The 27,065-nt window shown below is 45.1% G+C and overlaps 1 protein-coding gene across 5 annotated transcripts in view; it reads right to left on the reverse strand.

Annotated features, from left to right (window-relative positions):
* Positions 1-3,446: 3,446 nt before the first annotated feature.
* The window catches only part of lpp (LIM domain containing preferred translocation partner in lipoma), a 174,573-nt gene continuing 150,954 nt past the window's right edge, over positions 3,447-27,065 (reverse strand). For all 5 annotated transcript variants that reach the window (XM_029001839.1, XM_029001838.1, XM_029001840.1 and 2 more), the window contains 4 exons: positions 20,870-21,039; positions 6,501-6,679; positions 4,120-4,240; positions 3,447-3,639 (listed from right to left, as the gene is read on the reverse strand). In XM_029001839.1, the coding sequence (XP_028857672.1) occupies positions 3,511-3,639; positions 4,120-4,240; positions 6,501-6,679; positions 20,870-21,039 (599 nt within the window). In that variant the 3' untranslated portion in view covers positions 3,447-3,510. The remainder of the gene's footprint in view (positions 3,640-4,119; positions 4,241-6,500; positions 6,680-20,869; positions 21,040-27,065) is intronic.

Here is a 27,065-nt window from a genome sequence, read left to right on the forward strand (position 1 = left end):
CTAGGTTCCAGTTTTTTTCCTTTTTAAAACTGCATGGTGTCCCCAACAACACGCCTCGTTTCTTTGACTTCTTAGAATTATCAAAAAGCTCCATAGCACTGATTTTAAGCTGCCAGGAGAAGCAAACAAATATGACTATCACAGTTTTTGCTCTTTATTTCCTTCAATCAAATATTTATATGGTGCTCTGCTCGGATCCCTGAATTTTCCCTCATGCCAGGGGGGTTACTGCTCCATTTTAAACACTAGAGAAAGCACAGTGAAATGTATAGTCATGAGGTTAACAAACTGAAATGTGTCCTGCAATGACCCCACTGAAATGACCTGCCTTATTTCCCCTCTGTCTGGCCAAATTTCATGTCGTGTGGGTCAAATCTCTTCAGCTGGTGATGAGAAATTGTAAATTGTAAAGTGCTGATCATATCTTTAATGAGGGTGTAGATAGAACCTGGGTCTTCTGGTTCATAGGCAAGTGTGTTACCCACTAGGCTACTACCACCCTCTCTGCTGGATCTTCCAATAGTTATAATGCAATTCCAAAAAGCATAGAGGGAGAAAGAGAATTCCCATGACAAGATGAATTACTAAGGAAGATGAAGAACAGGGATAAGAATACAGTCAGATGGTGACACACAAAAACTTTTCAAGGCGACCTACGTAGAGGCTGCAGCAAGCAGTAAGGAGGAATCAGAATGTCACCTGCTGTCCCTCACCATCTGATTGGTGCTTGGTTTAGTGGCCTACTTATTTCCTGTTTCACCCTGTCTAAAAGTTCTACATCGTGGGATTTTTAACTCATTACAAATACTTCTCCAACATGTCCCCAGACCATATATGGGGCAGTGGTGGCCTAGCGGTTAAGGAAGCAGCCCCGTAGTCAGAAGGTTGCCGGTTCGAATCCCGATCCGCCAAGGTGCCACTGAGGTGCCACTGAGCAAAGCCCCGTCCCCACACACTGCTCCCCGGGCGCCTGTCATGGCTGCCCACTGCTCACTCAGGGTGATGGGTTAAATGCAGAGGACACATTTCACTGTGTGCTGTGCTGCTGTGTATCACATGTGACAATCACTTCACTTTTTTTATATAACCGGTCTTATGGATTCCGTTTTCACTGAAGATGTCAGCATTAAAACAGCATTATTCTGTCAATAAGAGACAGAGAAGAATTGTTAACAGTAGTTTCTGATCAGCAATCTGCTACAGCGTTAGTACAGATGACTTGGTTGAATGTCAACCTGCGAAAATGCATGATGGTACCATTTTATGAAGATAAGTCAAGACAAGACCAAAATATGCCTTTTCATTGTTTTATTCATGACAGGAGCAACAGGGTAGATTCATGGGAGAAAAGAAGGACGACCACCACAGCAGATACCTTTGGACCTCCTAGGGGTGGAGACCTCTGACATGAATGTTTTGTACAGAACAACCAAGAGTGCTGGCTGTAAATAACACTGTACAGAGCCACTAGCAATTATATATTTCAGCAGCAATGCATGCTAATCCATAATGTATCATGACTGCATTTATGCATGTATGATGTATGCAGGCATCATTGGCTTTATGTTGAGAAAATCTCTAACAACATAACCATGTGTGTTATCATGTCCAGCATTTGCGTGTTAAGGTGCTTTGTATCTTAAGGACGGTTCCTAAAAGGAAGCATGGTTTCAGTGAAGGGACACAGTACAATATGAAAATGTGTCTGTCTGCTTGCTTGATTCAAATAAAAAATTGTGATTGAATGTTTATGTTCGCTTAATTCCAGACTGACTGCATTAACCAACGGAAATGTTAATTTAGTGTAAATAACAGTGAAGGAAATGACTGAGGATGTGAGAAAAGTACCTTTAACCAGCTACTCACTGACACAGAAATGTTATGAAATGAAAGACGTTACTGTATCTGCACATATTAAATATCATATTTAAAATATAAAAATGCATGTCATTCTTAAAGTGTCAATGCAATTACACACAAAAAAAATGTATATTGTCAAATTTCTGTATATTTCGAGTACTATAAAATACAAATATCAAAGACAAAAATACTTTCACTGTTATTATTGTATCCTTATTTATTCTTGAAAATTAAAATTCTTTCGCTGAGATTACTTCAGACGGTCTGGATCAGGTCACTATTTCTTAAAATGGTCCAAGGAATAAAGAAAAAACACTGTCTCATTGTGTGGCCTTTAAAATTCTCACCTTCTTCAGATTACATTTGTGCTACAAAATTTAGCGCCCATGTATAATATATTGCAGTACAATCTAAAACATTTATTTGATTTTTTTAATAACCTTGATGTATACAGAAGTTCAGCGTGAGCCCTTTTCATCCACCACAGCAGAACCTACAGAAGGTCTCACCTTTCTGATTCAGAGGCACTGATTGCTTTTCCCATTATATACATACCGCAGGCCTGCACTTTCTTCTGCGAAAAACATAATATATCCTTGAAGTCAAGCATTACGTTGTAGTTCTACTTAGCTTTTGTTATGAGGTATGAGGCTGGGAAAAAGGATTGCATACGCATGTGCATTTATCAACAGATGTAAATATCAAACTCTTTGGTCTATTTTTCTGAATTAAGGCATTTAGAGAAAGGCTGGTTGCATGGGATTAGTACAGTAGGCTCATTATCGGGTCCTTAACACTTGCTTGTTCATTAATTTGTGGCGTATATATTTTATATAAGAAGCGTGAAGCTTACATACTGTTGTTATTTGCAGTGGCAGCAGCTCAAAGTGAAGGAGCATCGCTGCTTGCTTAGCCAAATCGAGTTCCTTCTGCACTTCTAGCCAATAGCCATTTACCATCCAGCATAGAAATAACTGCTTCACTGGGTCAGAGTATAAATAGAAGAGAACTCGATCCACCTCCTGTCCATATTGCAGGTGCATGCATGCTTGCACAAACGTGCAAAAGTGTTTTTTTTTTTAGTGGATGCATAATTATGTTGCCTTTTAGAACGCAAAAGTTACATGTAGTCAATTCAAATGATGATTAAAAAAAAGAAAGCGATAAGGCAGGTAATAAGAAACTCAAATCCATGCACTCCATGGAATCCATGGAGCTGCATGGTCCCTTTAGAGTTCAATGTTTGAGCTCAGTAAAGATCAAAGGTCACACTGGGCTCATCAATCTCAGGCCTAAGGTATTTGAATGTCATTTCATCTGGAATGCCTCTAAAACAAGTCCTCCTTGTTCTAGAGGAGGGAAACAAACTTTCATTGCATAGATAAAAGCCTAGAGCGCTCTAGTTCTCCGGTCACTGCCAGTAAAACACCTTTTTTTTAAGCTGTTTGAGCATTCTCAACCGAGAGGCTTGCATAGTATGTGTATGTGTGTGTAAGCCAGCATGAATATATGTTTTGTTGACTAATTCAGTAAGGTGTGAATAAAGCAAAGCGAGGGTTTCAATATAAGCTTGTTATTTTAGTACTCTGTGCCTGTGTGTGTGTGTGTGTGTGTGTGTGTGTGTGAGAGAGACACAGTTGAGGAGGACACTCAGAGGTCAGTGGTGGCCTTAGCAGTGAGTGCCTGGATGCGGCTGGTGTTGCAGTTTTTGCAGAGAACGTGGCCATCCAGAGGGTAGCATCCCTGATTATCTCCCTCAGACAGCAGAGTGCCACAGTCCTGTAAAACACACACGTAGTTACAGATGAGTTCTACGTACACGTACCCCTAAACACAGTGTTTAAAAAACACAGCAATTCACATTACTTTTTGGTGTGTTACTGATTTGTTGTTCATAAAGCTACTGAAATTGCAAGGAATCAAGTTAATTTTTACTGCATGAAGGGTAAATGGCAGTGGGTGTGTGGTCTCAAGAGTGTATAGTACCATCTTTTATGAAACAAGTGCTTATACATGGTAGTAGCATACTAGTCTATAAACCAGATGACCACAAAATCATAGGATAATACCATTGTGTCCCTGAGCAAGACACTTGACTCTGAGTGTCTCCTGTAACTACTGATTATACTGTCCCTGTAACTACTGATTATAAGTTGCTCTGGATAAGGGTGTCTGATGAATCCATTAATGTAAATAAATATATATACTGTAAAATGTGTGAGTGAATCAAAACACTCATAAGGCGGGCTGTTACTGTACCTCACAGCGATAACACTGCACATGGAAGTCGCGATCCAGGGCCACAATGCGCACGGTCTCCTCCTGCCCAGGGGCAGGCATTATGGGCTCCTTACACACTGAGCAACGAGGGGCAAACTTCCTGTTACAGCAAAAGAGAGACAGAGATTCTCTACCGGCTCTGTTGTCCCATTCCAGACGCTTACTCCAGGAACTACCTTAGACGTCCCCAGTCTGTGCCTCAACCTTACAGATTCATCAAAATGTCACATTATAAACAGCACCAACTCACTTATAAGGTCAGGAACATTAATCACCAGACATACGTCTGGAAAGCAAAAACACCAATATTTCATATTATAGCTCAGACACTATCTTGCTGTCCGAGATGGGATCTGCGGTTCAAACAGTCTCATGTGATTTCAATTTCGTGTTCCATGAAAACCCGGAACCAGACAACAAGCTTAATCCAGGTCATTAGATGCTGATTTCTTACATGATCACAAAAAATGTCCTTTTCAGAACAGATAAAGAGATGCTAATAGCACTAAAGCAAGGTTGCTTGTTCTGGAGAAGAAGAGTCAACAAAGAGAAGACTGTGTTTGATTTAGAATAAGTACTTTACCCTAATTGTCACTAAATAAGACTGAAATTAAACAGAAAATATCAGAATGAAAAACTGAGGTCGGTTCAGGTCCATTTGTGTACCAGCAGCCCACTGCCCCAGTGGTAGAATGCAGTGGTGTACAGTCCCTGACAAAAGTCTTGTCGCTTATCTATTTGGTAGAAACACCTGCTATCAACCTGACGTTTAATTAATCAATTGGTGTTAGAAATAGCTCATACAAAAAGCTAAAACCCTACCAAATGACGAAGGAGTCATACATTTTATTGATGAAGTCATCAGGTATAGCAAAGAAAGCAGTCTTGCATGCCTCCCAGAGTTCATCAATATTCTTTAGTTTCATCTTCATTGCTTTCATCCTACCCCACACATGCTCAATGATGTTCATGTCTGGTGACTGGGCTGGCAATCCTGGAGCATCTTGATCTTCTTCGCCTTGAGGAACTTTGATGTGGAGATGGAAGTACCATCCTGCTGCATAATTTGGCCTCTTTTATGGTTGGGAATATATTGGGAATAGCTAAGAGATCTCTCGCACACCCCCATACAGGATGTAACCCCAGACCATGATTTTTCCACCACCAAACTTCACTGTTTTCTGGGTGAATCTCGGATCCATGCGGGCTCCAGTAGGTCTCCGGCAATATTTGCCTGACCTGGGCTTGTCAAAAAGTCTCCAGTCTCTTCAAGTCTTTTATTTATCTTCCGTACTTGACACTGAGACAAATTGAAGGTATCTGCCACATCAGCAGTGGATCTGGTCTTCAGCCTCCTGATAATCAACACTTTAGTCGCAGGGTGAAGCTTAGGCATGTTTGCAGAGGTCTAGTTGCAGGTGATGTGAAGGTCTAGTGTACTGTGGTACTTTTTATACACACCTGACACCTAATCGATCCATTATTATTCACAGGTGAAGCTCATATGACAAGGTGACAACACTTATGTCAAAAATTTACTCGATGGGCTTTACCAAGCTTTGAATATTAGAATACTTTTTGACAGTTTCGTTTTGCACTGAAACATTATTACATTATTATTTTTCTTCTCTTTTCCACAGCTTAGATAATGCTCAAATTGCCTGTTCCACTAAGCTCTTTTGCTCATTGGTGATCGACTCTACATTTTAACAAGATAACTGTGTTTGAGGTGCATGGTGCTGAAGGTGAAGGTGGATTTTTAATGAAATGCTCTGTGTTGCGGGCTCAGAAGCCACTTAATGCATTTTATAGCTATACCGCATTATTTCAGTTAACAAATTGAAACATAGGTCTATAGGTATCACATGCTATTTCTACTGCCAACAACCACACGATGGTCATGGTCAAACTAAAGCCAATGGACCTCCAGCATCAGACATCCTCACAGTAACGGTTGAATTAAATTGCGTGGAACTTCGATTCTCAGTTTCTATTGGATGCATGTTAATGCGTCACAATGTGCAGAGGTCAAAGTTCAACAATACTCAACTTTTGAGTCTTGTGGAGCATCACTGTGAAGTTATATAATAGCAACATAAAACTTTAACCGTTGTTAAGGCCAAATAATGCTACTGTGTTGGATCATTGCTGCCTCCGCCATAAGCAGGGTCTTTAGGGACATGTCAACTGTTTACAACCATTACTGGAAATGCATATTAATACATGGAATGCCACACCACCTGGCCAATCACAGTTGCCAGTTACCACACAACTATATTCCAACTATATACAGACCAGAACTAAACAATGAACTGAATTCATGAGTCTGTGTTTTCGTTTAGGTGCAAGGTGAGTCTTACTTGTGGAAGTCCTCGATGCAGTGGATTTGATTGGCTGCATCCACAGTAAAGGGGATGCCGTCCAGGCTGCGGTGGCACACAACACAGGTGAAACACTGGGGGTGATAGGCCTTCCCAGTTGCCCTCAGAATGCGCTCCATAATAGGCTTGCTGCAGATGTTGCAGGTCTCCAGGGTGTTCTACACACAAAAACACACAAAAAGCATGAAAAAGCACTTTCGATGAAGCAACTTTACTTCTGATTGAGCACCACTGTAAAACACTGGGTACAAATATCCACCCAGCAGAAACCAGGAAATGAAAACCTGGATCTAAATATGGTTCGGCCATCTTAAAAAGAGCAGACAAACAGCTCAATTTATGTATACCAATCAATTGTTTCATGAGCAAAACTAGCAAAAAAAAAAAAAAGCATTGAGTTTGTGTTCCCAGTGAAGATCGAAAGCTGGATGAAGGTCATGGCTGTAGCTGTCATGCAGAAACGGTTTCTCGTTTGGGCAAAATGAGATTTGCAGTGGAGAAAGAAAGGAATGGTAACAACACATTTAACACCAGGAGTGAGTAGCGCTGTGGCCTCACACCTCCAAGGTTGGGGGTGCGAATCCTGACACCGGGCATGCTGTCCCCATGGGTTTACGGGTTCTCCGGATTCCTCCCACCATCCAATACCACATGACACTTAACTGGCGGCAGGTTTGAGTATTTGAATTGCTCATGTGACGGGCCGGTGTCACACCCAGGGTGAGTCCTGAGCAGTCCTGATATGATGCATTATGCCCCATGGCATAGAGCACCTGCCATATGAACGTTTGTGATCTTAGTCACCAAATTACTGTTTTTGTCAGTCCCTCCATTACGGTAAGTATGTGTGTGTGTATGTGAAGCCTCCAGGTTCTCCCTCATGTATGACCACGACAGCATGATTTCCTCTTAAACAGCACTTTGTCATGCTGCCTGGGAAGCAGGGGTCACTGCAGGTCACCACATCAGTTTCTCATCAGCATGTGAGTGTTCCCATCAAGTGTTTGTTTCCTGCAAAGTCTCCTGCCAAGTTACACGCTGTCCCAAAAACATTTTGCATGGCTCGTTTGGTGTTGTGTCCTGGCCGCTCATCCTTGTTTCTACAAAAACAGCACGCCGGACTATCTCACCTTAACCATATGTGTGTTTCCGCCTCTTCTGCGGGTCACATACCCACAGAATAAGAAATAGGGGGGATAGGTGACTTTGGGCGAGTTTTTTTTCCTGCTTTCTAGAAAGGCCTACAGGATGAATTTCCTCAATTCCGACTTTCTGATGACTGCTGCTTTTTTTTCTTTCTTCTGAGTTGGGCCCGCTGGCCAGGCAACCCGAGCCCCGCTGATCAGCAGCATCCCTCTTCTTCATGTCCGCCACCAGCCCAGGATTTGTTATTCCAATATTTCATAAATAACGATCGCCTCTGTCTCCATCTCTCCGACTGGCCAAGCAATTATGCAGGGAGGGAGAAATCACCTTGCGGGCGATCAATTTCAGATTGAGAGACGCGAGATGGATGGCGACAGAGGGAGATGCCATTTCTGTGTGTGAGAATATGTGTGTGCGTGTGTGTATTAGAGGCAGGATGTTCAGGCATTTCCTGGATTGCTGGGTGCTGACCTCTCTCTCTCTCTCTCTCTCTCTCTCTCTCGCCTGGGAGCTCAGCTGTTCCTGCTGGCTGTTTGTCTGCCCAAGCAAGACATGTGGCAGTGTTTCCAAACACAGCCAGTACATATTTGTGTGTGCGTATGTGTGTCATTGGTCGGATCTGTGATGCCTCCGGGCCGATTTGTGGAGACACTTGAAGAGCTGTTCAGCCGTGACGTCCCTGAAAACCCCCTCTGGAAGCCACAGTGCAATGACGACCATGCAAGAGAGACAAGGACAGGGGCACGGAGAGAATATTACGAGGACGGGACAAAGGCATGCACAGATAAGACAGATGTGGTGGTGGGTGACATGGTTGCAGTGAAAGGGCATGACATTTGCCCTCCTTCCGCTCTTCTGACATATTACATATATAAGTCTTAACACACAGCCACTTCACTTCCTTTAAATCTTTCCTGGAGTGTCTACCAAAATCTCAATCAAGTATTTTATTATTTATTATACTTCATCAAAGCACTCCTGGAGAGGGCCCTGGGTCTCATAAAAAGACTCTAAAGCAGACCAGCAACTCATTTTATCGGTTTTCTTCCACGAGTGCAACAGAAATCCACATTACTTTCCCTTAGCAACGCCTGTGTACAAACAATGTCCATATCGCAATCCACTGCAAATCCTGGGAGCAGAATAAAGCTTTTAATGAGCTTGGCGCTGTGAGCCCTCCAGCCTTGCATGGCATGTGAGCAGACAGACATCAGCCTGGAGGAAGGGGTCCACCTTTAGCACGGGGACACACCTGCCCCAGCATGGAAGCTCCCTGTCATTCGGCTAACAAATTTGCCCCCTGTGGGTCGATCATATGCGTCTTGCCAGAAAAAAAAAACCTGTTACAAACAGAAGCTTAGAGTTTACGTCAAAGCACTTTGATTTACTGGGCCTGGATTTACAGCCTGGTAATAACTTTCAAAGATGGTTTAGGAAAATCCACATAAACCACTTCCAATAGCCTGCCTCTCTCTCTCGCCAGAAGAAGGGGGAGGGTCCCACAGCCACTAGAGGGCACTATATGTCTGCAGATAGACACTCCACGCCGTCGCACTCGCTCTCCTGAAATGTATTTCTTTTTTTTTCCTGTGTGTGTGTGTGTGTGTGTGTGTGTGTGCGCTCCCCCCTCTGCCTCATACATTTCTCTAAGTGTTTGCCCAGAAGGCTAAACAAACGTCTAGGCAGATGAGGTGAAGTGAATTTGGGTCAGACCGCCTCTCTTTAAACTAAAGGGGTGAGAGATGAGAGCCTTAATGTCAACCGCGGCCTCAGTCCTGTCCCGCTTACATTTTTTTTTTTAATTTACCTACAAAGTGTTCTCATTCACTCTCGCTTTCACCTGGTCACTCACTCTGAGCTTCCAAACGTGCAGAACTGCAAACACGCTCAGTCTCCCGCTGCCACGGAAGGGGTGCAAACATTTGGCACATTGTCTGTCGGAATAGAAGGTGCGATCGGCAACAGAGCACGGGGCCGAGGGAATCCGGTGCGTGGACAGTCCAGGCCCTGTCTGAAATGTGCTCAGCCAGACATCTAAATTAACGGATTTGCCTGAAGCAAGAAAAGAGGCCGAACGTGCGAGAGAGAGCGAGAAAGAGAGGGAACTCAGAGCGATCCTACAAATATCCAGGTAGGGAAAACCCAATTCCCACTCTGCTCCGACTCGAGGGATGTGTACATAAGCAAAGCAGGCCCCCGCTACCCTCAATGTTTCCTTTGATACCCGGCTGAATTAATGTTGCCCGGCCTTCAGAAGGGCTGCGTGGCATTGATTTGTTTCTCAGAATATTCAGAACATTTCCACACACAGTCAGCAGCTTCACTCACGTGTCGATGCATTAATTTTTCTCCATTTAGTCACTGGCAAGGCTTGATAAACATAAATTACAAAAACAATACATTTTAAACCACTCTTAAAAAGTCTCATGTTTGTGTGCATTAATTAAACTTCCTGGACAACTGAAGTCAATCTAAACATATTAGCAAATATAGCGGTTGAAGAAGCGACCCCGTAATCAGAAGGTTGCCGGTTCGAATCCACTGAGCTAAGCACCGTCCCCACACACTGCTCCCCGGGCGCCTGTCATGGCTGCCCACTGCAGCCAAGGGTGATGGTTAAAAGCAGAGGACACATTTCGTTGTGTCACTGTGTGCTGTGCTGCAGAATTTCACATTCACTTCACTTTCACCAAACACAGATTCTCCTCAGATAAAAATAGGTTGAGGGAACTTGAGGGCACGTCTAGGTACGGTGATGAACTTTGGGCAAAGGTCAAAAGTCATTTCCTGATGCATTCATGGTTCCCCTCTCCCCAGTCCCACCTGTAGCAACAGAAGCAATCTTCTTTTCGAAGTGGACAAGCCAAGCCACCTGGGGTGACAGGTGGGGTCTCTGGCGGTTGGGTGGAGGCGTCCAACAGCAGCAATATGGCCAAGAAGCAGGGAGAACTGAGAGGGTTAACTGTTGAGGGCTAAATGTGTGTGTGTGTGTGTGTGTGTGTGTGTGTGTGTGTGTGTGTGTGCAGGTCCCTGGAGCCAGACTTCACTCCTTCAATCTCATTCCCAACTTCACCCCAGAGGCTCCATTAACATCATTCCGAGGACAAAGGCCTGAGAGCGGCCCTGTGACGTTCCACTTTCACTTCATTAAAAAGCACAAGGAGCTTCGGCAACAGCCCGTCCTCCCTCTGGCCTGCAACATTCAGGGCAAGCTCACTTGCTGACCACTTCCTGAAGCTCACAACAGTGCAAGCGCTGTGTGAATCTCAACAGGGACGAAAAAAGAGGACAAAACCGGAACAGAATGACAAAGACAACGAGTCGAGACGGCGAGCAGGAGGAAGGCGGAAGATGGGAGAAACACTCGAGGGAGAGCCGATGCGATGACCTTGAGAAAGTCTTAAATGAGCACATGACAGCAGCGTCTGAGTCTGCGCTCCAGTAGAGTGCCGGCAGATTACTGCGTCCCGCACGGACTCCCCCGGCCTCCGGGATTGCCGAGCTCGTCACTCGAGGGAACCTGCTCGCTCCGGTTTTAAATGCAACCAAAATGCACTCGAGGCCGGAATGGGCAGGCGGGATGCCAGAGCTGTCTGCACACTCGTCTCGCCTGGCCGATATCGACACAGTCACCTTATTTTTGACGCCCTCGGTTCATTTTAAGGCTGCCCGAAACTCGGCCTGCTAAACCGAAGCCTCGGGGCCTGGCTGAAGAGGGACGTCCTCCAGAAGGTTTGATGGGAAAACTGGGAAGTAAAAAAAACCAAAAAAAAACAACGCAATCATTTATAACATCTTGGCCTCTCATGCCCAGATGAAGCCAAGCCTCGGTGTCGGTTTAAATGTAAAGTGTAAAGTGAAGTGATTGTCACACGTGATACACAGCACACGGTGCACACAGTGAAATTTGTCCTCTGCATTTAACCCATCACCCTGAGTGAGCAGCGGGCAGCCATGACAAGCGGCCGGGGAGCAGTGTGTGGGGACGGTGCTTTGCTCAGTGGCACCTCAGTGGCACCTTTGCGGCTCGGGATTCGAACCGGCAACCTTCTGATTATGGGGCCGCTTCCTTAACCACTAGGCCACCACTGCCCCCGCTAGGCCACCACTGCCACCACTGGGTGGTGAGCATTTTATTGGGTGATGAAGGTGTATGGAAATTGCCCTCCCCAACTCCCCAACACCGTTAAAACACAGTACACACAGCGGTCACAAGTGGTGGGATTAAGTCTCGCTCCAGGTCTATCAATCACATGGGCAGTGAGGGCCCTGATGAATGTGATAGGGCCTTCAACCCCGAGTCAAGGCGTATCAGCTGACCAGCCTGCCTGTCGCTCTGCCTTAAATTCAGCTTGGCAGCAAAATGTGACCCTTCTGGACATGTGGAACTGACTCCTTCTCCTGTTACAAAGCGAAACTGACATGGACCACGGCAGTAGCTCTCTCTAGTAGCCTTACTTGAAGTGACACTCTGCCGGGTCAGCTCAGGGTCATGCACAGATTTATTTTCTTCCTGACGGCTCCCCTGTGCAGAAAGTGGGGGAAATGTGGATGTGAAAGTGGGTGGAGCGGGACTTGGCACTGTGGCGTCTCACAAAAGTTACAAAAAAAAAAAAATCTGTAACGGTAAATACATAAAAAGCAGTAACACTATACAATGCAAATAGCACACGACATACACACACACACCATTTCTTCACATGGAGCCGCACTGTGGGGAACTTCAACCCAATTCAGGCAAGTGCTATCTAATTGGGTCTCTCCTTTGAGGAATCTGCACGAGTTAATCATGTCTTGCATATACAGAAGTCAATTAGAACTGCGAGAGCCCGTGCGACAGATATGAATATTTGATGCCGTAATCAGCAGAATCCGGAGACGGGGCGCATTCTCCACCGACGCACGTGTGGCAGCAGCCGACAGGGTAAATAAATAAATAAGCAGACGAATAAATGCTGACGCATCTCGGCCCGGACGTGTCGGCTTTATGACAGCGGGCAGCTGCGATCGGGCCGGGATTTAAACTACCCCTTCATCCATCCATCATTAGCCGACAGGACGCGACAGGACGCGGTGGTTTTTAACGCGGCCTGAACAGGCTCGTTGTTAAGGAAGTGGAGGAGGAAGCCGGGTCGAGAGTCGGCAAATTCGCTCTTTTGACATGGTATTCCAGCAAAAACAGCGAGGGCCCCAGGGAAGTCCGGAATGGGTGGCCCCCTCGGCACGCGGCCCCACAGTCCTAGGGTGGTGATTGGTAGAGGACGTCCATCACTGCGAGCTCTGGCAGCAGCTGGCTCCGTTCCATTTGCCGCGGGGTCCGCCGTGCCACACCAGGAATGGGGGGCTCATCGGCTGCTGTGCAGCTTTCACACGGGCACGAAATTGGAAAGTAAATGGCCCCAATTAAATAGATAAATAATTAAATGCATTGCATCTCTGGAGCACTTTTTGTCATTTTTAAAACACGCAGTACAAAGAGACCCTTTGTTTCAAAAGGAATGAACGCGATAGGAGTTTCCTCTTTGTAAATGATGTTATTATATTGGTTTTGGGTGGAGGTTAAAGATGGGTGTTTTATTGTAGCTTTCCAGGATCTGCCCAGTCCCTCACCAGAACGAGGTCTATGAAGGGGATATTGCCCTGTCATGTGAATTTATATCAGCAATTCTCACCAGCCCGGCTCTAAGCGGCGCATCCGAAAATTAACATTATGACAAACGGCGCAGTGTGAAGTCGCAGGCATCTGAGGCTTGGCCCGCGAGAATGAGAGTTTTTCTCGGCGCACATCCCGAACGGTGGCAGACAGAGCGGAGGGAACGGAGCTCTCCGCGTTCTGAAGCCAGCGCAGAGGGCCTGGCTAAAGGTCGACAGGTCATATGAAACAAAGCGTACGAACGTGGTGATATCACAAAGAAATAGTGCACGTCTCAGTAGATTAAACCAAGCAATTAAGTCCCACAAGCATCATATTGTGCTGCTCACCTGCAGTCCTTCCGCTGAGAGCGCTGATAAGACTCGGCGTAAGAGTGAACCTGCCTGGAGCTCAAACGCGAGATGCCATTCAGGCCCATGCTAACTTGTTATCTGCGGCGATGTGGCTGCAGGTGGATTTGGCGGTTGGCGGGCACGAGGGGGGCGGGCTTGGGGGGAAGCATGTCTAATCATCTATAATTCAATGAACGCTGTAAAGCAGGAAGCGGGGAGCAGGGCCGAGGTGCTGAAAGAGCCTCGGCCCGTTATCAAGGTCCGTTCCGCAATAATTACCCCGCTAAAGACCTGGAGCTGTGTGTGTGTGAGGGGGGTGAAGGCTTTAAACGGGCCCAATTAAGATAAATAATGGTCTCCGGCAGGCAATTAAGGCGCCTGACAGCGGTAATGCCTGGCGCATGGCGGGACTGAGGTGTGGGGTGCCCACGGATGGCATCAACACCCTGCCTCTTCTGGTTTTTCTGCCCGTTCTTTAACTTTTCATGACAACCCTCCTGCTGAGCAGCACGTTAACAGACTGCGTTGTGGCAGGGAGTGTCCATCCAAAAAACAGAGATAATGAGACTTATTAAGTCAAATCAAGGGGGCTAATTAGGCCAGATTTCACTCTTAACCAATTTTTACTACGTAAACGGAGAAAAACGTCTCAGTTCACGACTCAACGTCATATAATGGATGTGAGCAGAGGCACAATACTTTGTGACGGTTTGCCGGAGGGAACTTGACCACAGAGCAGAAGCAAAGTGCTCTTTCTGTCTGAGCCAAAAATCTATAATTTTATGTTCCTAAATATTTATGTAGAGAAGTAAACACGCTTCCAAGCTGATTTGCAGCCTGTCGGACTGACACGTGACTTCCTGCCCCCCCGACCTCCTGTATTATCCCCTGCATCATCCGCAAGAACGAACCGCGAGGTCGGACATACACAAATATAAACATGCTGCAAGCGTGAACAAGCATATCCTCGCCGCCCCTGCCATCAATGCTGCACAGACGAGTTAACACCGACTGCAGCCCCATCGTGGTTCTGAAATCTTATTGGCCCACAGCTGTGGAAAAATACTCACTGCACACCTGTGACCTGGTGGAAATGAATCATTTGTTATTCAGTCCCTCAAGGACTTTGCTGTTTTGTGAGGCACTGATGTGCCTTAAAACACCTGATTTCAAGGCAAATATATTTTTCTATAATTCAACAGGATAAAAAAAAATTTATTCTGATTGTCCATGGCCTAATATATAACTAATATATACCCTCTGTTTGTGCATTTTAAACTATTAGTAAACTAAACAGTTAGTACAAAAGTGTTTTATTCTACTTTGTGTGGTTCTAATCAGCTACCACACTCCTTAACAGGAAAAACATAAATTACATCCACACACATTATCTATTCTCAAACACATCACCATGGTGCCCAGCTGAAAATGTAACCCCAGCATCATCTCCACCTGAGTCAAGGAAGTGACTTTGGCCAGTCTGGTGCCGGTAGGTCGATCAGGGTAAGAGTGATATAGTTTGGCCTTATTTATACAGCACATGGCCTCCCTGGTCATGTGACAATAACTATAACAAAATATTTCATGTAATATTGTTGATGAAAAATATCCCTTAAAAAAAAAAGTGAGTAAAATATCTCTTCACTTTTGGTGACCAAAACGATGTGAGATGTTATTTCCTTTTATTTTGTTGTGTTATTATTTTACAGTCTTTCTGTTTCCTGTGTCTCTCAATCAGATGCACAGATGACGTCACTTATTTAGACACCATTATTTAGATTTCAGACCAGCATATGGCTGGAAGAAAAAGATCAAGCAACCTTTGGACGCACTTTCTATATGATGAAGTGGAAAAGAAAAGAAAAGAAAACGTGTGGTTAAAAAAATGAGTATAAGGTAACAATAATATAATAATTAGAAACCCTTGAAATGGGCTTGACTAAAAAGTTTGTTCTGATCTATTCTACTAGGTACTTGTACTCTATTGACTGGGTTAAATAGAATTACATTAACAAAAAATAGACTAAAGTACAAAAGTCGACTGAAACTTGACTAGACTTAAACGAGTACGGACGTAATTAAGACTAATAAAACCTAAAATGACAGCTTGACACAAAGACTACACTAACACTAAAATTAAGACAGGACACCAAAATCAACTAAACTCCCACGCTATTCTGTTTAATTTAGCTCTAGGAAGCAGACAAAAATGTTTTCAACAGGGACCAAAAGGGACAATTGAACTTTCTTTGCCCTTTGCACCCTGAATGCACTCCTCTACAGATCTACCTTAAACCCCAGAGATTAAATTAGTATAAACATTGTATTCAAGTCATTACAGAGAAAGAGAACTGGGCGCATCCCCACAATCACAGCAGGAAAACTGAAATATAAACTCATCCTTCTGATTATTGTTGCATTGATTCACTCAAAACCCCTAAATGTCAAGGATTAACTTTAATCCGGACCAGATACAATGAACTGTGGTCCTTTTTCGGAGAAAACCAATGGGCAGAGAGAGCTCTTCCAGAACTAGAAATAGGATTAACTTGACTACGGGTTTACAGATGGATGCATGCAGAAGAAGCCTTTTCATTAGGCATGAGGATGAACAGCCCAGGCAGTGGCTAATGCAGCCGGGCAGGAAAAAGGAACACCTACAGATAACCAACAGGATTAAAGATGCGAAAGCGGGTGACTTATAATGACGGTGGTGACAGAAAATACGCAAAGAAGCCACAGATGTCCTGGTACAATAGACAAAAATCACTGGACTGCAAAAACCTCCAAAAAATTACTTTGATTCTATCAGACTGAAGACTAATAAACTGTGGAAGTCTTAGATTATTGAAAGATGATTGATGATGACCGCATGGCTCTCCTGAAATCAACTACCTGAGCTGCCAGTACAGTACAGGAACACTCAAATACTCCACATTTATTCCAATACCGAGTGTTATACGTAGTTGTCACTTGATTATGAATTTCATCTTTGCGGTGTAGCAGGGTAGATGTACACACACAAGCCACCACAGTACAATTTCAGCACATTTCTACCTCAGATGCTTGATTAGATTGAAATCTGGAGAATTTGAAGAAAAAACTTGCTTTTTACAGTGTGGCAGGATGCATTAAAAGAGGGGTGTTACCTCCCAGCAGAACAGATGCTTATGATGTGCACACACACAGTATATCCTACAGCATGGAACCTGACAAAGTTACCCATATCCTTACGCTTGAACATTCCAGGACATCATACATGCATAACTGAGGGGTCAAAATGACAAACATCATGGAAACACATGTATCATGTGCACTGCAAGTAGCAGGTGTGTGTTCTGCCACTGTTGGCTAATTCGGCACAACTCCGGGCAAGTTTATTGATATCTGAGCGCGCAGAGTGTGATGGAAAGTGAGACAGCTGTGATTCGTGTCAGTGGGTTGCCCCTGGAGTCTGTGCAAAGCGCTGTGTAAGATGAGAAAACATAAATAAATAAATCAACAAACAGCATGTCACTCGTGTTCCACGACTCTTCCGAGATTCCTAGACCATCTTGCAGCTCAATTTCACGTTTTCGCCCCTATCTCGCTCGGGACCGGCACGTCCCTGTGGAGACTGAAGCCTCGCATTCCTTCTCTAATCGTACAGAGGCGTATGACCCTGAGGATGGGGAATAAAAGAAGAAGAAATTACTTTCATTAAGAAATTCAGATTTTTTTTTCATCCGTCCTTTTGATCTTGTGCCAGAAGAACATTTATGCTGATGAAATGCATAAATAAAGTTCTTAAATTATCCCGGCCCTCTCTGCTGCGTGTATCCAAGTTGGAAAACTTCCAGAGAAGAGACAACTACAATCACAGTGAGTGCAGATGGATGATGCTGATTTAAGGGTGGCGGCCGGAAATGCTGATGCGGTGTTGCATGGCACTTTTACGTCCACCTGTATACAGGAGCTCCTGACAAATGAAGCGGCTGCATGCAGGAGCACTTCTTCCCTCTAAAACCATTTCACCGCTGTGCTTTAATCTCACTCTGGCCGAGTGTGTTGGTTCGTGCAGAACCGAAACATTCAGGGAATCTTCCGGGAAAATAATTGGTGCAATTTTTATTAATGTTCTTTCGCACCCTGTTACCAAGGTAGCGGGGACGTAATGCTCTTACGCATGTACCTGATGATTTCGTCATGTGTGTTTATGTGCTTCCCCAGCGTGAACCTCTGGAGCTTTCTGGCCAAAGGTTAAAGGGAGACAGAAATATCCACATGTTAAACCAACCATCCAAACAAGCCATTAGTTACCTAACAACTGCAGCGTGTTTCAATCCACCATGGGTTTTAGGTGGTAAATCTCTGTTCCATCCAGTAACCAGTGCAGAAGAGGTGAGAGCATTGGGGAAGTCCTTCTGCACCTTCAAACACCTTCTGTTTGTGCAGGCTACTGATTGTAAGTCGCTCTGGATAAGGGTGTCTGACAGATGCTGTAAACGTAAATGTTTGCTGTGTGAGGTTATGTGCTTTCAGATCCTGGTGGAACAGACCGAGCTCACAACTCACTCCTGAACCCGGTCCCGTGCTTATTCACACACACACAAAAAAAATAAAGGGGCGGCACTTTTTCCTGATCGCTTGTTTTGTATAGGAAATATTTCAGTATTGTCATTCAGTGCATTTAAATAAATAATTCTTTAAGTTAGAATGAAAGAAATTTTCCCAAAAGTCCCATTTCCTGCAGCGTTGAGGAGTTAAACAGTCACCTGGGAGTCGGCTCTCCCATGCGGGGTGTTTTTTTATGCAGGTGACATCATGCTCCCCAAACCACAGCCTGCACTTCAACAAAGTATAAAAAAAAATGATAAAAATATAGCGGCTATTTAAGGTCGCTATTTAAATTACCGGCAGGGCATTCCGGTAAGGCATGAATTGTGTATTACTGGAACAGTTTATGCATGCCTGGACAGAATAAAGATTCACTCGCCATTTGAAGAAGTGGGCCACTTTTTTGGTAAAACAAAAGGAGAACATGAATTTAATAGTGCTTACATCAGTACATGAAGAAGGCCTTTCAGGGAGGAAGTGCACTGGTGCGTGCTAACCACCAATAAAATAAAATGTGATGCAACAGTGTGTAGTCCGAGGAATTCTGCTCGCTTCCAGAAACACCAGACATTTACGGAAAAAAAATAACTATTTTATTTTTGGGTCTGTGGGATTTTTGTGGCGGACGTTTGGTCTGGGTTGAGAAGAAAGGGACGTGGTCTGATTTTGCCAAACCAGTGTGAATTGACCCGTGGGCTGTCACTTGTGACAATGCGCTGGCCTTTGAATGTCTTTGAGAGGAAGACCCAGGGTCACCTGTGATGTCACCACTCCTGACGCCTCCCTGTCGACGCACAACCCTGACACACTGCAAGCGCAATTCTGATGCTCAGGGACGATTGAAACAGACAGAACGTACATGTGCATGTGTTTCCGCCAGTTATTTCTAATTATTTAAAGGCCGGGAATAAAGCTGTGGTGGTCCAGCACGCTGTTCATGTTGTGCAACACAAAAAGTACAGGAAATCTCATTAGTCACAGCGGGGAAGAGTTTCGTAAGGCACTTTAGAAAATTTTTGCATTGCATCGCCTGGCAGAACCCAGACGTTCATACTGGGACTGTTCCGTTTTTCTTTTTTTTTCTGGGTAAACCAGAAAGTCCTGGATAATTTTGTTTTACTTTTAAAATGACATCTTTGCCACTGAGAAGGGAAGGAAGTCAAGTTAGAGAAAGAGAATGAGAGAATGTGTGTGTGTGTGTGTGTGTGTGTGTGTGTGTGTGCGTGCGTGCATGTGTAAAAGGGCCATTCATTACTTGCTTTTAAAATCTACAAAGGAAAGTAATCCCATCTGGAGCTCTAATGTGATTTTAAAACTTGCTTAGCATCTCAAGTGTGATTTATCTGGTTTTGAACTCTTATCAGATCACTACCTCTTGATGGAGCGATGCGACTGAAACAGAGAAATCCATTTGCATGCCGGGGCGACTTTTTGTGTGATCTTTATGCCTTTGGAATTAACTTCTTTGCAAACAAGTGTGAAGTATATCATCCAACTGGCAGATTGTGGGAGAGATAATGGAAATCTTCAGCAGGGATTGGTAAAAAATAACCATCCCGTTGTGACGTCGGGAGTGGAGGACTGTACATTCTGTCCACCAGTCTGGACCAGTGATTTGGGTTACTGGTCCTTGATGAGATAATAAGAATATTGACACAAACACCCCTGACTTGATCAATTTACCAGCGATGAATGTTGTTTAGAAATGGCTGACTGCTGACAGATAGCAATAGAAGTGAAGGTCACAGGTCAAATATATACAAATGTTGGCTTTGTGATGTCAGCTTTTCAAGTTAACTGGTCCACCGCCATGATGAGGGTAGAGGCCACCACACCTGCTACGTGTTCCTTAGTGGGCACATGAAATGTGTGTGTTCTGCACAAGTCGAGTTAAAAAGATGATGACATTAGTCTACAGGGTAGTATAAAGCAAAATACACAATCAGGGAAGACAACATGCTTACTTACTATATTGGCATTTGTGTGTGTGTGTGTGTGTGTCCTCCTGTGTATTAAATCTGTGCTTTTTGAGCATCTGTGTGTTTAACTATGGACCTCATTTATCAACACAATACAAAATGCAGACTGTGGAAAAGTAAAAGTTATTAAGCAAATAAGACATTTTTTGTGTGTAACACGAACGTGTCTAAAAAGCTGATGAAAATGTGTAGTAAGATAATAATGTGCAGATGTGAAAATTACTTTTATCTAGAGAGATTAATAAAATGCTTTTGTAAGTGACTGCCGTTACATTTATGGCATTTACCAGATGCCCTTATCCAAGGATTCTAACATTCAGTAGTTACAGGGACAGGAAGGCAGGACTTACTACCACAACACTGTGGTAATAAGTGGGGTTTGAACCTGTGACTTTGTGCTCATTTATAGGCGAGTCTCTTACCCACTGGGCTACTACCACCCATTATTCTTTGATGAAACCATTCTGTTTCGATTCACAGGAGCATCACTGATTGGTGGGCCTGTATAAAACTAATGTAAATTGTGCAATGTGACTATGTCTCAGAAAGTGAAAATATGAGTTAAATCTTTAACTTTTGAAGTGGGGATTGAAGCTTGTGTAAGTAAATATGTGTGTGCGTGCAGCGGGGTTGTTAACTCACTATGTAGCAGGGTTCGCAGTAGGCCTTCTTGTCCACGGCGTAGAAGGGTTTCCCGCGCAGCTTGCCGCTGCAGGTCATGCAGATGAAGCAGTCCACATGGAACACCTGCTCCATGGCGGTGCAGCCTGTGCCCTCGCCCACCACGTTCTCCCCACAGCTAGAGCAGCGACCTGCGGGCAACAGCACAACTCAGACTCTCCTCCACAACCCACACCCCGCCAACAGGAATAAAATGAAAGACCGAAAGGTGATAAGCAAATTCCCGATTTCAATTTCCCTCGCAGGATTAGGCCCGGCCGGACGTCCTTAAAAGGGCGGTACGGCGCAGCGGAAAACGCCACTTAATCATCTGGACCGTGGGGTGTTTTTGCAGAGGGGCTCAGTGGGAGATGCTCTCATTACGGCGGGTCGGAAGTGAAGCGCCGCCTCTCCGGGTGAAAAGGTAGTCGGCTTAATTAAACATGACAGAGCGACCCTCAGCCTGTCGCCGCTGCTTATCTCCTTATCGCCGCTGCACCCATCGCCACAAATGAAAACTTTCTTCAATGTCAAAAAAAAAAAAAAAAAAACGAGAGGAAAAAAAGGGACGTCAGGAGTACTTTTAAAGTTAGGTCGATAGCGCCTCACGGGAATTTACCCCTTTATTCCGCTTTGATTTTTTTCTCCCATTTCCTTTATTTCCTGTGCCTTTAAAAAGGGATAAGGGGATCAGCTGACCTACAATTGAAGAAATCGGAGGCGTCTAATAGGGTCAATCCTTTAATGTGGAATAAACACACTTTCATCCCCCGTCACCAATGACCGGTGTGTATTAGTGTGTGTGTGTGTGTGTGTGTGTGTGTGTGGAAAGCATCCAATCTGTCGGCTCGCGTGGCAATCGGGCTACTAATGTGTCACCTGCTGCGTGTGACAGTGGAGCCACAGAAGAATATCCCATAAACCCCCGCTATGTACACCACAAAGAGCACAATTAAGGTTAATGGAACAGCGAGCAGCCACTCCCTTCGCTGCGCTCCTTTCCTCTCCTTTAATCCAAGCACTTAATCTGAGTGACGGGATTAAACCGTTACAATAGGGGGTACAAACCGCAATGCTACCCACATAAGAAAAAGTCTTACGCGTCCGACATGGCATCAAAAATGTGGTTTTTCTTTTTAAAAAAGGGGGAAAACTTTTTCTGGCGGAGCTGTTCCTTTATGTCGGGGGGCTGACCGAGCTGATACAGTTGCTCCGAAAAGGAACCCGATTGCGTATTGTTGGACACGCCATTTGGATATCTTTAATTGAGTTGAAGATATCTTTAATTGAGTTTAAGATGTCTCCAGCTCAATGCAAAAGATAACTTCAACCCAATTAATGACGCCAGCAATTTAATTAGCAGTATCTGGCAATAATAGGGTTCAGAACGATATCTTACGAGTGTTCTTTTTTTCTTTCTTACACATCTGAAGACAGATAGGATCTTGAAAAAGAGAAGGAAGGAAATGTGTGATATTGTGAATTAATTCAAGTTTAGCTCAGTAGTTCCTCTCTTTTGTGCTCTTTTACTCTCGCCCGCTCTCTCTCTCTCCTTTTTTTGCTTCGTTTGAGCCTGTTTTAGTGATGATTGACTTTCCGTCGACTCCAACTACCGCAGTTCAAGCGTGTCACAGACAAAAAAGCCGAGGAAAACGAACCGGTGAGATGCGCCGCTATCTGACTGCGCGATCATCACAACAGTCAGCCGCTTTCCGTGCCTGTGATTCCATATCAAAGCGGCAGCGAGCGCTCACCTCGTCCTCGCGCCGCCTTAATTGCTTTGTAATCACGCACTATATTCCAGGGTTTTAGACGACTGAGCTGAAAAAGAAAAGTTTTGTTGAGGAGAAACGATGCGCCGAGGGCGAGCTTTCACTTCATTGGCGGCCCACGGTGGCACTGCACGGGGTGAAAGGTCAACTCGTTTCATGGCACCTCTCTTCCCAGTGGGTGCTGAGCCAAATTCATTTCCATGCACCCCCTAATCCAGGGTGATTTGTTCACACGCCCGCTGACAGGTGTACATATGCACAGGTACAAACGCACACAAAAGCAGCTCTCCGGTTTCATGTTCGCAGGCCCCCATCCATTGGTTACCTCCGGCGCGCCGCGGCTCGCGGCGGGCCAGATTAAACAGCGCGGATGCGGCGCGTCTCGCGGGGAGGGACGCGTGGGTGTCGGCGGAATCACAGGCTGAGGTAATCACTTCAGAGGAGCTGGGAAAGGGGCTCAGGGAGAAGGGGGAGGGAGAGGTGGAGAGCCTATTAGTGGCTTCAGATCACAGGCTATCCTAAGCAGAGGGGATGAGAGAGCCAAACAGTGGCGCTCTCTCAGGAGCCCGCCCCCCCCCTCCTTCCTGACGAATGCCGGGGAGGATAAAAAGGAAAAAGCCTCTCGGAAATCCTTCTTCCTCTCCGAGGGCCCGTGATCGCCATGGCACCTCAGAACCGTGCCTTATTATTGTGTGCCAGAGCAAGTGTGTGTGTGTGTGTGTTGCAATGAAAATGCTAACAATCTCAACTTTCCACTTTGTCTATGCAATATCAAGTGTTAAAACTACACTAATGGTTAACAGTATTCTCTGGACACGGAACGTTCCCTGTATCAGTGACCATATCCGTGTCAGCCGTGTCATGTTCATTAAAAGCTTTAAACTTCAAATGTAATTTAGTTCTTAAAACACCTGTTTTGAAGAATTTTTTTAATGAACAATTTTAGTTTTTTTTTAGTTTGAAACGTTGGAATAATTTACTCCTCTTAAATTAAACTGGAATACTAATAAATACCTTGCTTTTAAGTAATATTAGAAGTTTATTTTTGCTGTCCTCTACAGCTAATCTACAACTGAGGCCTCTGGAGTTTGTGTGCATGTGTGTGTGTGTGTGTGTGTGTGTGTGTGTGTGTGAGTGAGTGAGTGAATGGTCCCCCTGTCCACTGCCTGTGTCCCGCAGCACAAGGTTACACACCAGGTCGTGACATTCCCAGGGGCGTTGGCTGACATTTCTGTGAGGAGTGGGCCTGGCCCGGGGTGAAGGGGAGGGGGCGTGGACGCCACGTTACATAAGATGCATAACCTTCCGCTTTCGACACAAATTCTTAAGTAGTGTGTCTCTTATGTAAAGTCCAGCCCAGCAGTCTTCAGGAGAACAGAGGGAATTCCTGAGGAGCAGATTCGGGCCAATACTTAATCTAACCTCAGAATATCCCGTACATACGACCACTGCCCAGACAATGAGAAAATGGAGGCTATTTTCCACTCTACACACTTTTTTTGGTAGTGTGGTTCATTTTTAAGGAGTTCTGTCTCCGTCTGAGGACATTAAAGTCCGGGACACTCCCCGGTGTCCTCCAGCCCGGGGAGCACCGGCGTCCCCTCAACATTACAACTTGAAGTGGCTTCTTCCAGAAGTTCATTTACACTTTATACACTTTTCTTCCATGTTTCACTCGCCGTCCCTCAGAAGCGTCTGTTCTCTTGCTCATATCCAAAGTCGCTCTCATTTTTTCCCGAAAAGAAGAAAGAAAAACGAGACACACAGAGCGAGCGAGCTGGGGGAAGCTCGGAATGGTTATGCAGTTTAATTGGATAAAAGGGAAAGATTAAAGCGACTCTCGACTCCGCTCCATAAATAATTGATTCCTAATGTATTTGCGGTGGCAGCGAGATGCCTGTTGTTTGGCGACGGAGGATGTTTTGAGTGGCAGAGCGGCTGGGATTCGGCGTGTCCCGTCTCACCGTCTTTGTTTTCCCATGCTGAGACACGGAGGGCGCATGAAAGGCGACGGCAGCGCACACGTGTGCTTCCAGTTTGATCCCACGTCGCCGGAAATCAAAGATCCCGCGTGTAAAGGGGGTCGCGGGGAGCGAGGCCGAACTTTCCACACTCGGGCAGGAGGAGGAACGCGACTCTTTATCCGAAAGGGGGAGCGTGCATCTTTATGCGCTTTTAAGAAACAAAGTGCATCTTTCCGCGGCGTGTGTAAACAAATAGAGCCCACCGCCCAGATTCCGGGGCCGTATGAAGTGTTGCTTCGACGGGAAAAAACTGTTTTTTTGCCGGTGTAAACAAGATCAAATTACAAGCCAGAAATAGTGGCGAGTGTGGAGGGGGTGAAAAAAAAAATGCAGCCAACTCCCGAGGATTCAATTCATCCTTGTTTTTCAGGAACAACTGACACAGCCGCCACAATGATGTGAAAAAAAAAAAAAACAGAAATAAATATGTACAAATTCAAAAACGCCTTTCTCCGTCGCAAACTAAGTTCCAACAAATGATCTGCACCGCTTCACTATTTTTATTACCAACCCGCATCTTTAAACATGATGTGTGTGTGTGTGTCAGTAAGTATGTATAGAAATGTGTGTGTGTGTGTGTCTTCCCCCTCACCCAGCCAGAAAATGCAACATTTATTGTTTTGACAGGTTTTAAAGTGGCCAAAAAAAAATCTAAAAATAAAGGAAACTATAAAGCCACACTAAATTGCTGAAGCTTAATTATGCACACAAACAAACAACATAGGTCAGCGAGCGTTTAACGGAGATCGGGTCTGTCTGAATGCATTGGGGACATGGCTGCCAGCTACCCGATTGCTTTCTTTCTTTTTTTTTTTCCCGCATCCTCTGCTCCTCTCGCTCCTTTGTGTGGCAGCGGGCAACCCGCGTACTCGTGTTCATTAATGCTGCCTCTTCGCACGCCTCCCCGGTCCCCTGGTCCTGGCCCAGGGTTGATTTTGGGATGACAAAGGGGATAGCTGTCACTGCCGGCCCATAAGCCCCCTCTCCCTCCCATGGGAGTGCATAACGATGGGCGTGCTGGGATGCGGCCGCGGAGGACGGAGCTGGGAGCCCCACGTCAGGGAGCATTAGGGCCGAGCCGTCACGGCCATGGGCGGAGCGGTGCATGGTGGGGTGGGGCCGGGTGGGTTACATGTTTTGGAAACAGGTTGACAGGAACGACATGGAGACGGGCATCGGGGAGTGAAAAGGGCTGCTGGATAGAGAATAGGGAGGAGGTGTGTGTGTGTGTGTGTGTGTGTGTGTGTGTTGGGAGGGCATGTAAATTCTTTCCCGGGGTCAAGCGCTCACTCACGAATGAAATCAAGCAACGTGAGTCGCTCCACGCCCGCGAGCCCCTTCAGCTGGGTTCGCACGGCAGCTGAACTCGCAAGCCTCAGTGGAGCTGTCTCACCGAGGCTCATCGGCAGCCTGCGCCCAGGCCGGCGAGAGAGGGAGAATGGGAGGGAGAAAAAGAAAGAGAGAGAGAGGGGAGGAGAAGGGAGGGTCACCTCGAATGAACCGGGCATTAAAAATAACGTCAGAGGGGGGGAGAAAGGGGTTGCCGACAGCCACTGAAGAGAGGGAGAGCAGACCATGGCTGGCACGGCAGATTCGTAAAAGAAACTAGAAAGCAGCGAATCAGGCGCCGGCCGAAGCCGTTCGTGTTTAGAACTGGGGGAAAAAAAGACAAAAAAATGCTCCTTTTGGGCCAGCATGTGTCTTATAAAAACACTTTTTAAAAATGCCACTTTGTTTTAAGTAATTAATTTCCATTAAAATAAGCAGAGAAAATATCATTTTTACCACAAATGCCTTTACAGTTTACTGCTTTTGTCAGCAGCAATAGATTTTGGCCTGGATTGGGATGCCACAGTATTCGCACTCAAAACATTCCTACTTAAGTGAGCAGAAGAAAATGGCATTAATTTTCTTTACATTTTAAAGAAACATTTACATTTCTTTCCCTTCATTTAAAAAAATGGGTCGAGCACCATTCACAAACCTACAAACCTACAACAAAACCTACAAACCTCCTGCCATGAAGACCCCACATCTCCAGAGTCAGATTAACCTTCCTGAAGGTCTCCATGTTAATATGACAAGCGTACAAAGAATACGCACTTTACTGAAACTGTAGATGCTGTGTGCACTGCCAGTTGTCCCACATCCCCCTGGAGGACTCTGGGTAAACCAAAGAGGTGAACATGATTAATCCTGTTGTTCTTTGTGGTATTGACCAGTTATTATTCTGAGTTGGAATGCTGGACCAGAAAATAACGAAAAAGCATCCAATGAGGAAACATGGGAAAACGAGGAGAAGAAAATTCATGACCAAGTTGGAACAGTTCAAACACAAACACAATAAATTGACATTTATTGACATCAGATTAGGTCATTTGC

The sequence above is a fragment of the Denticeps clupeoides genome, chromosome 13 (genome assembly GCF_900700375.1).
Source record: "Denticeps clupeoides chromosome 13, fDenClu1.1, whole genome shotgun sequence".
In the NCBI taxonomy this organism is placed as follows: domain Eukaryota; kingdom Metazoa; phylum Chordata; class Actinopteri; order Clupeiformes; family Denticipitidae; genus Denticeps; species Denticeps clupeoides.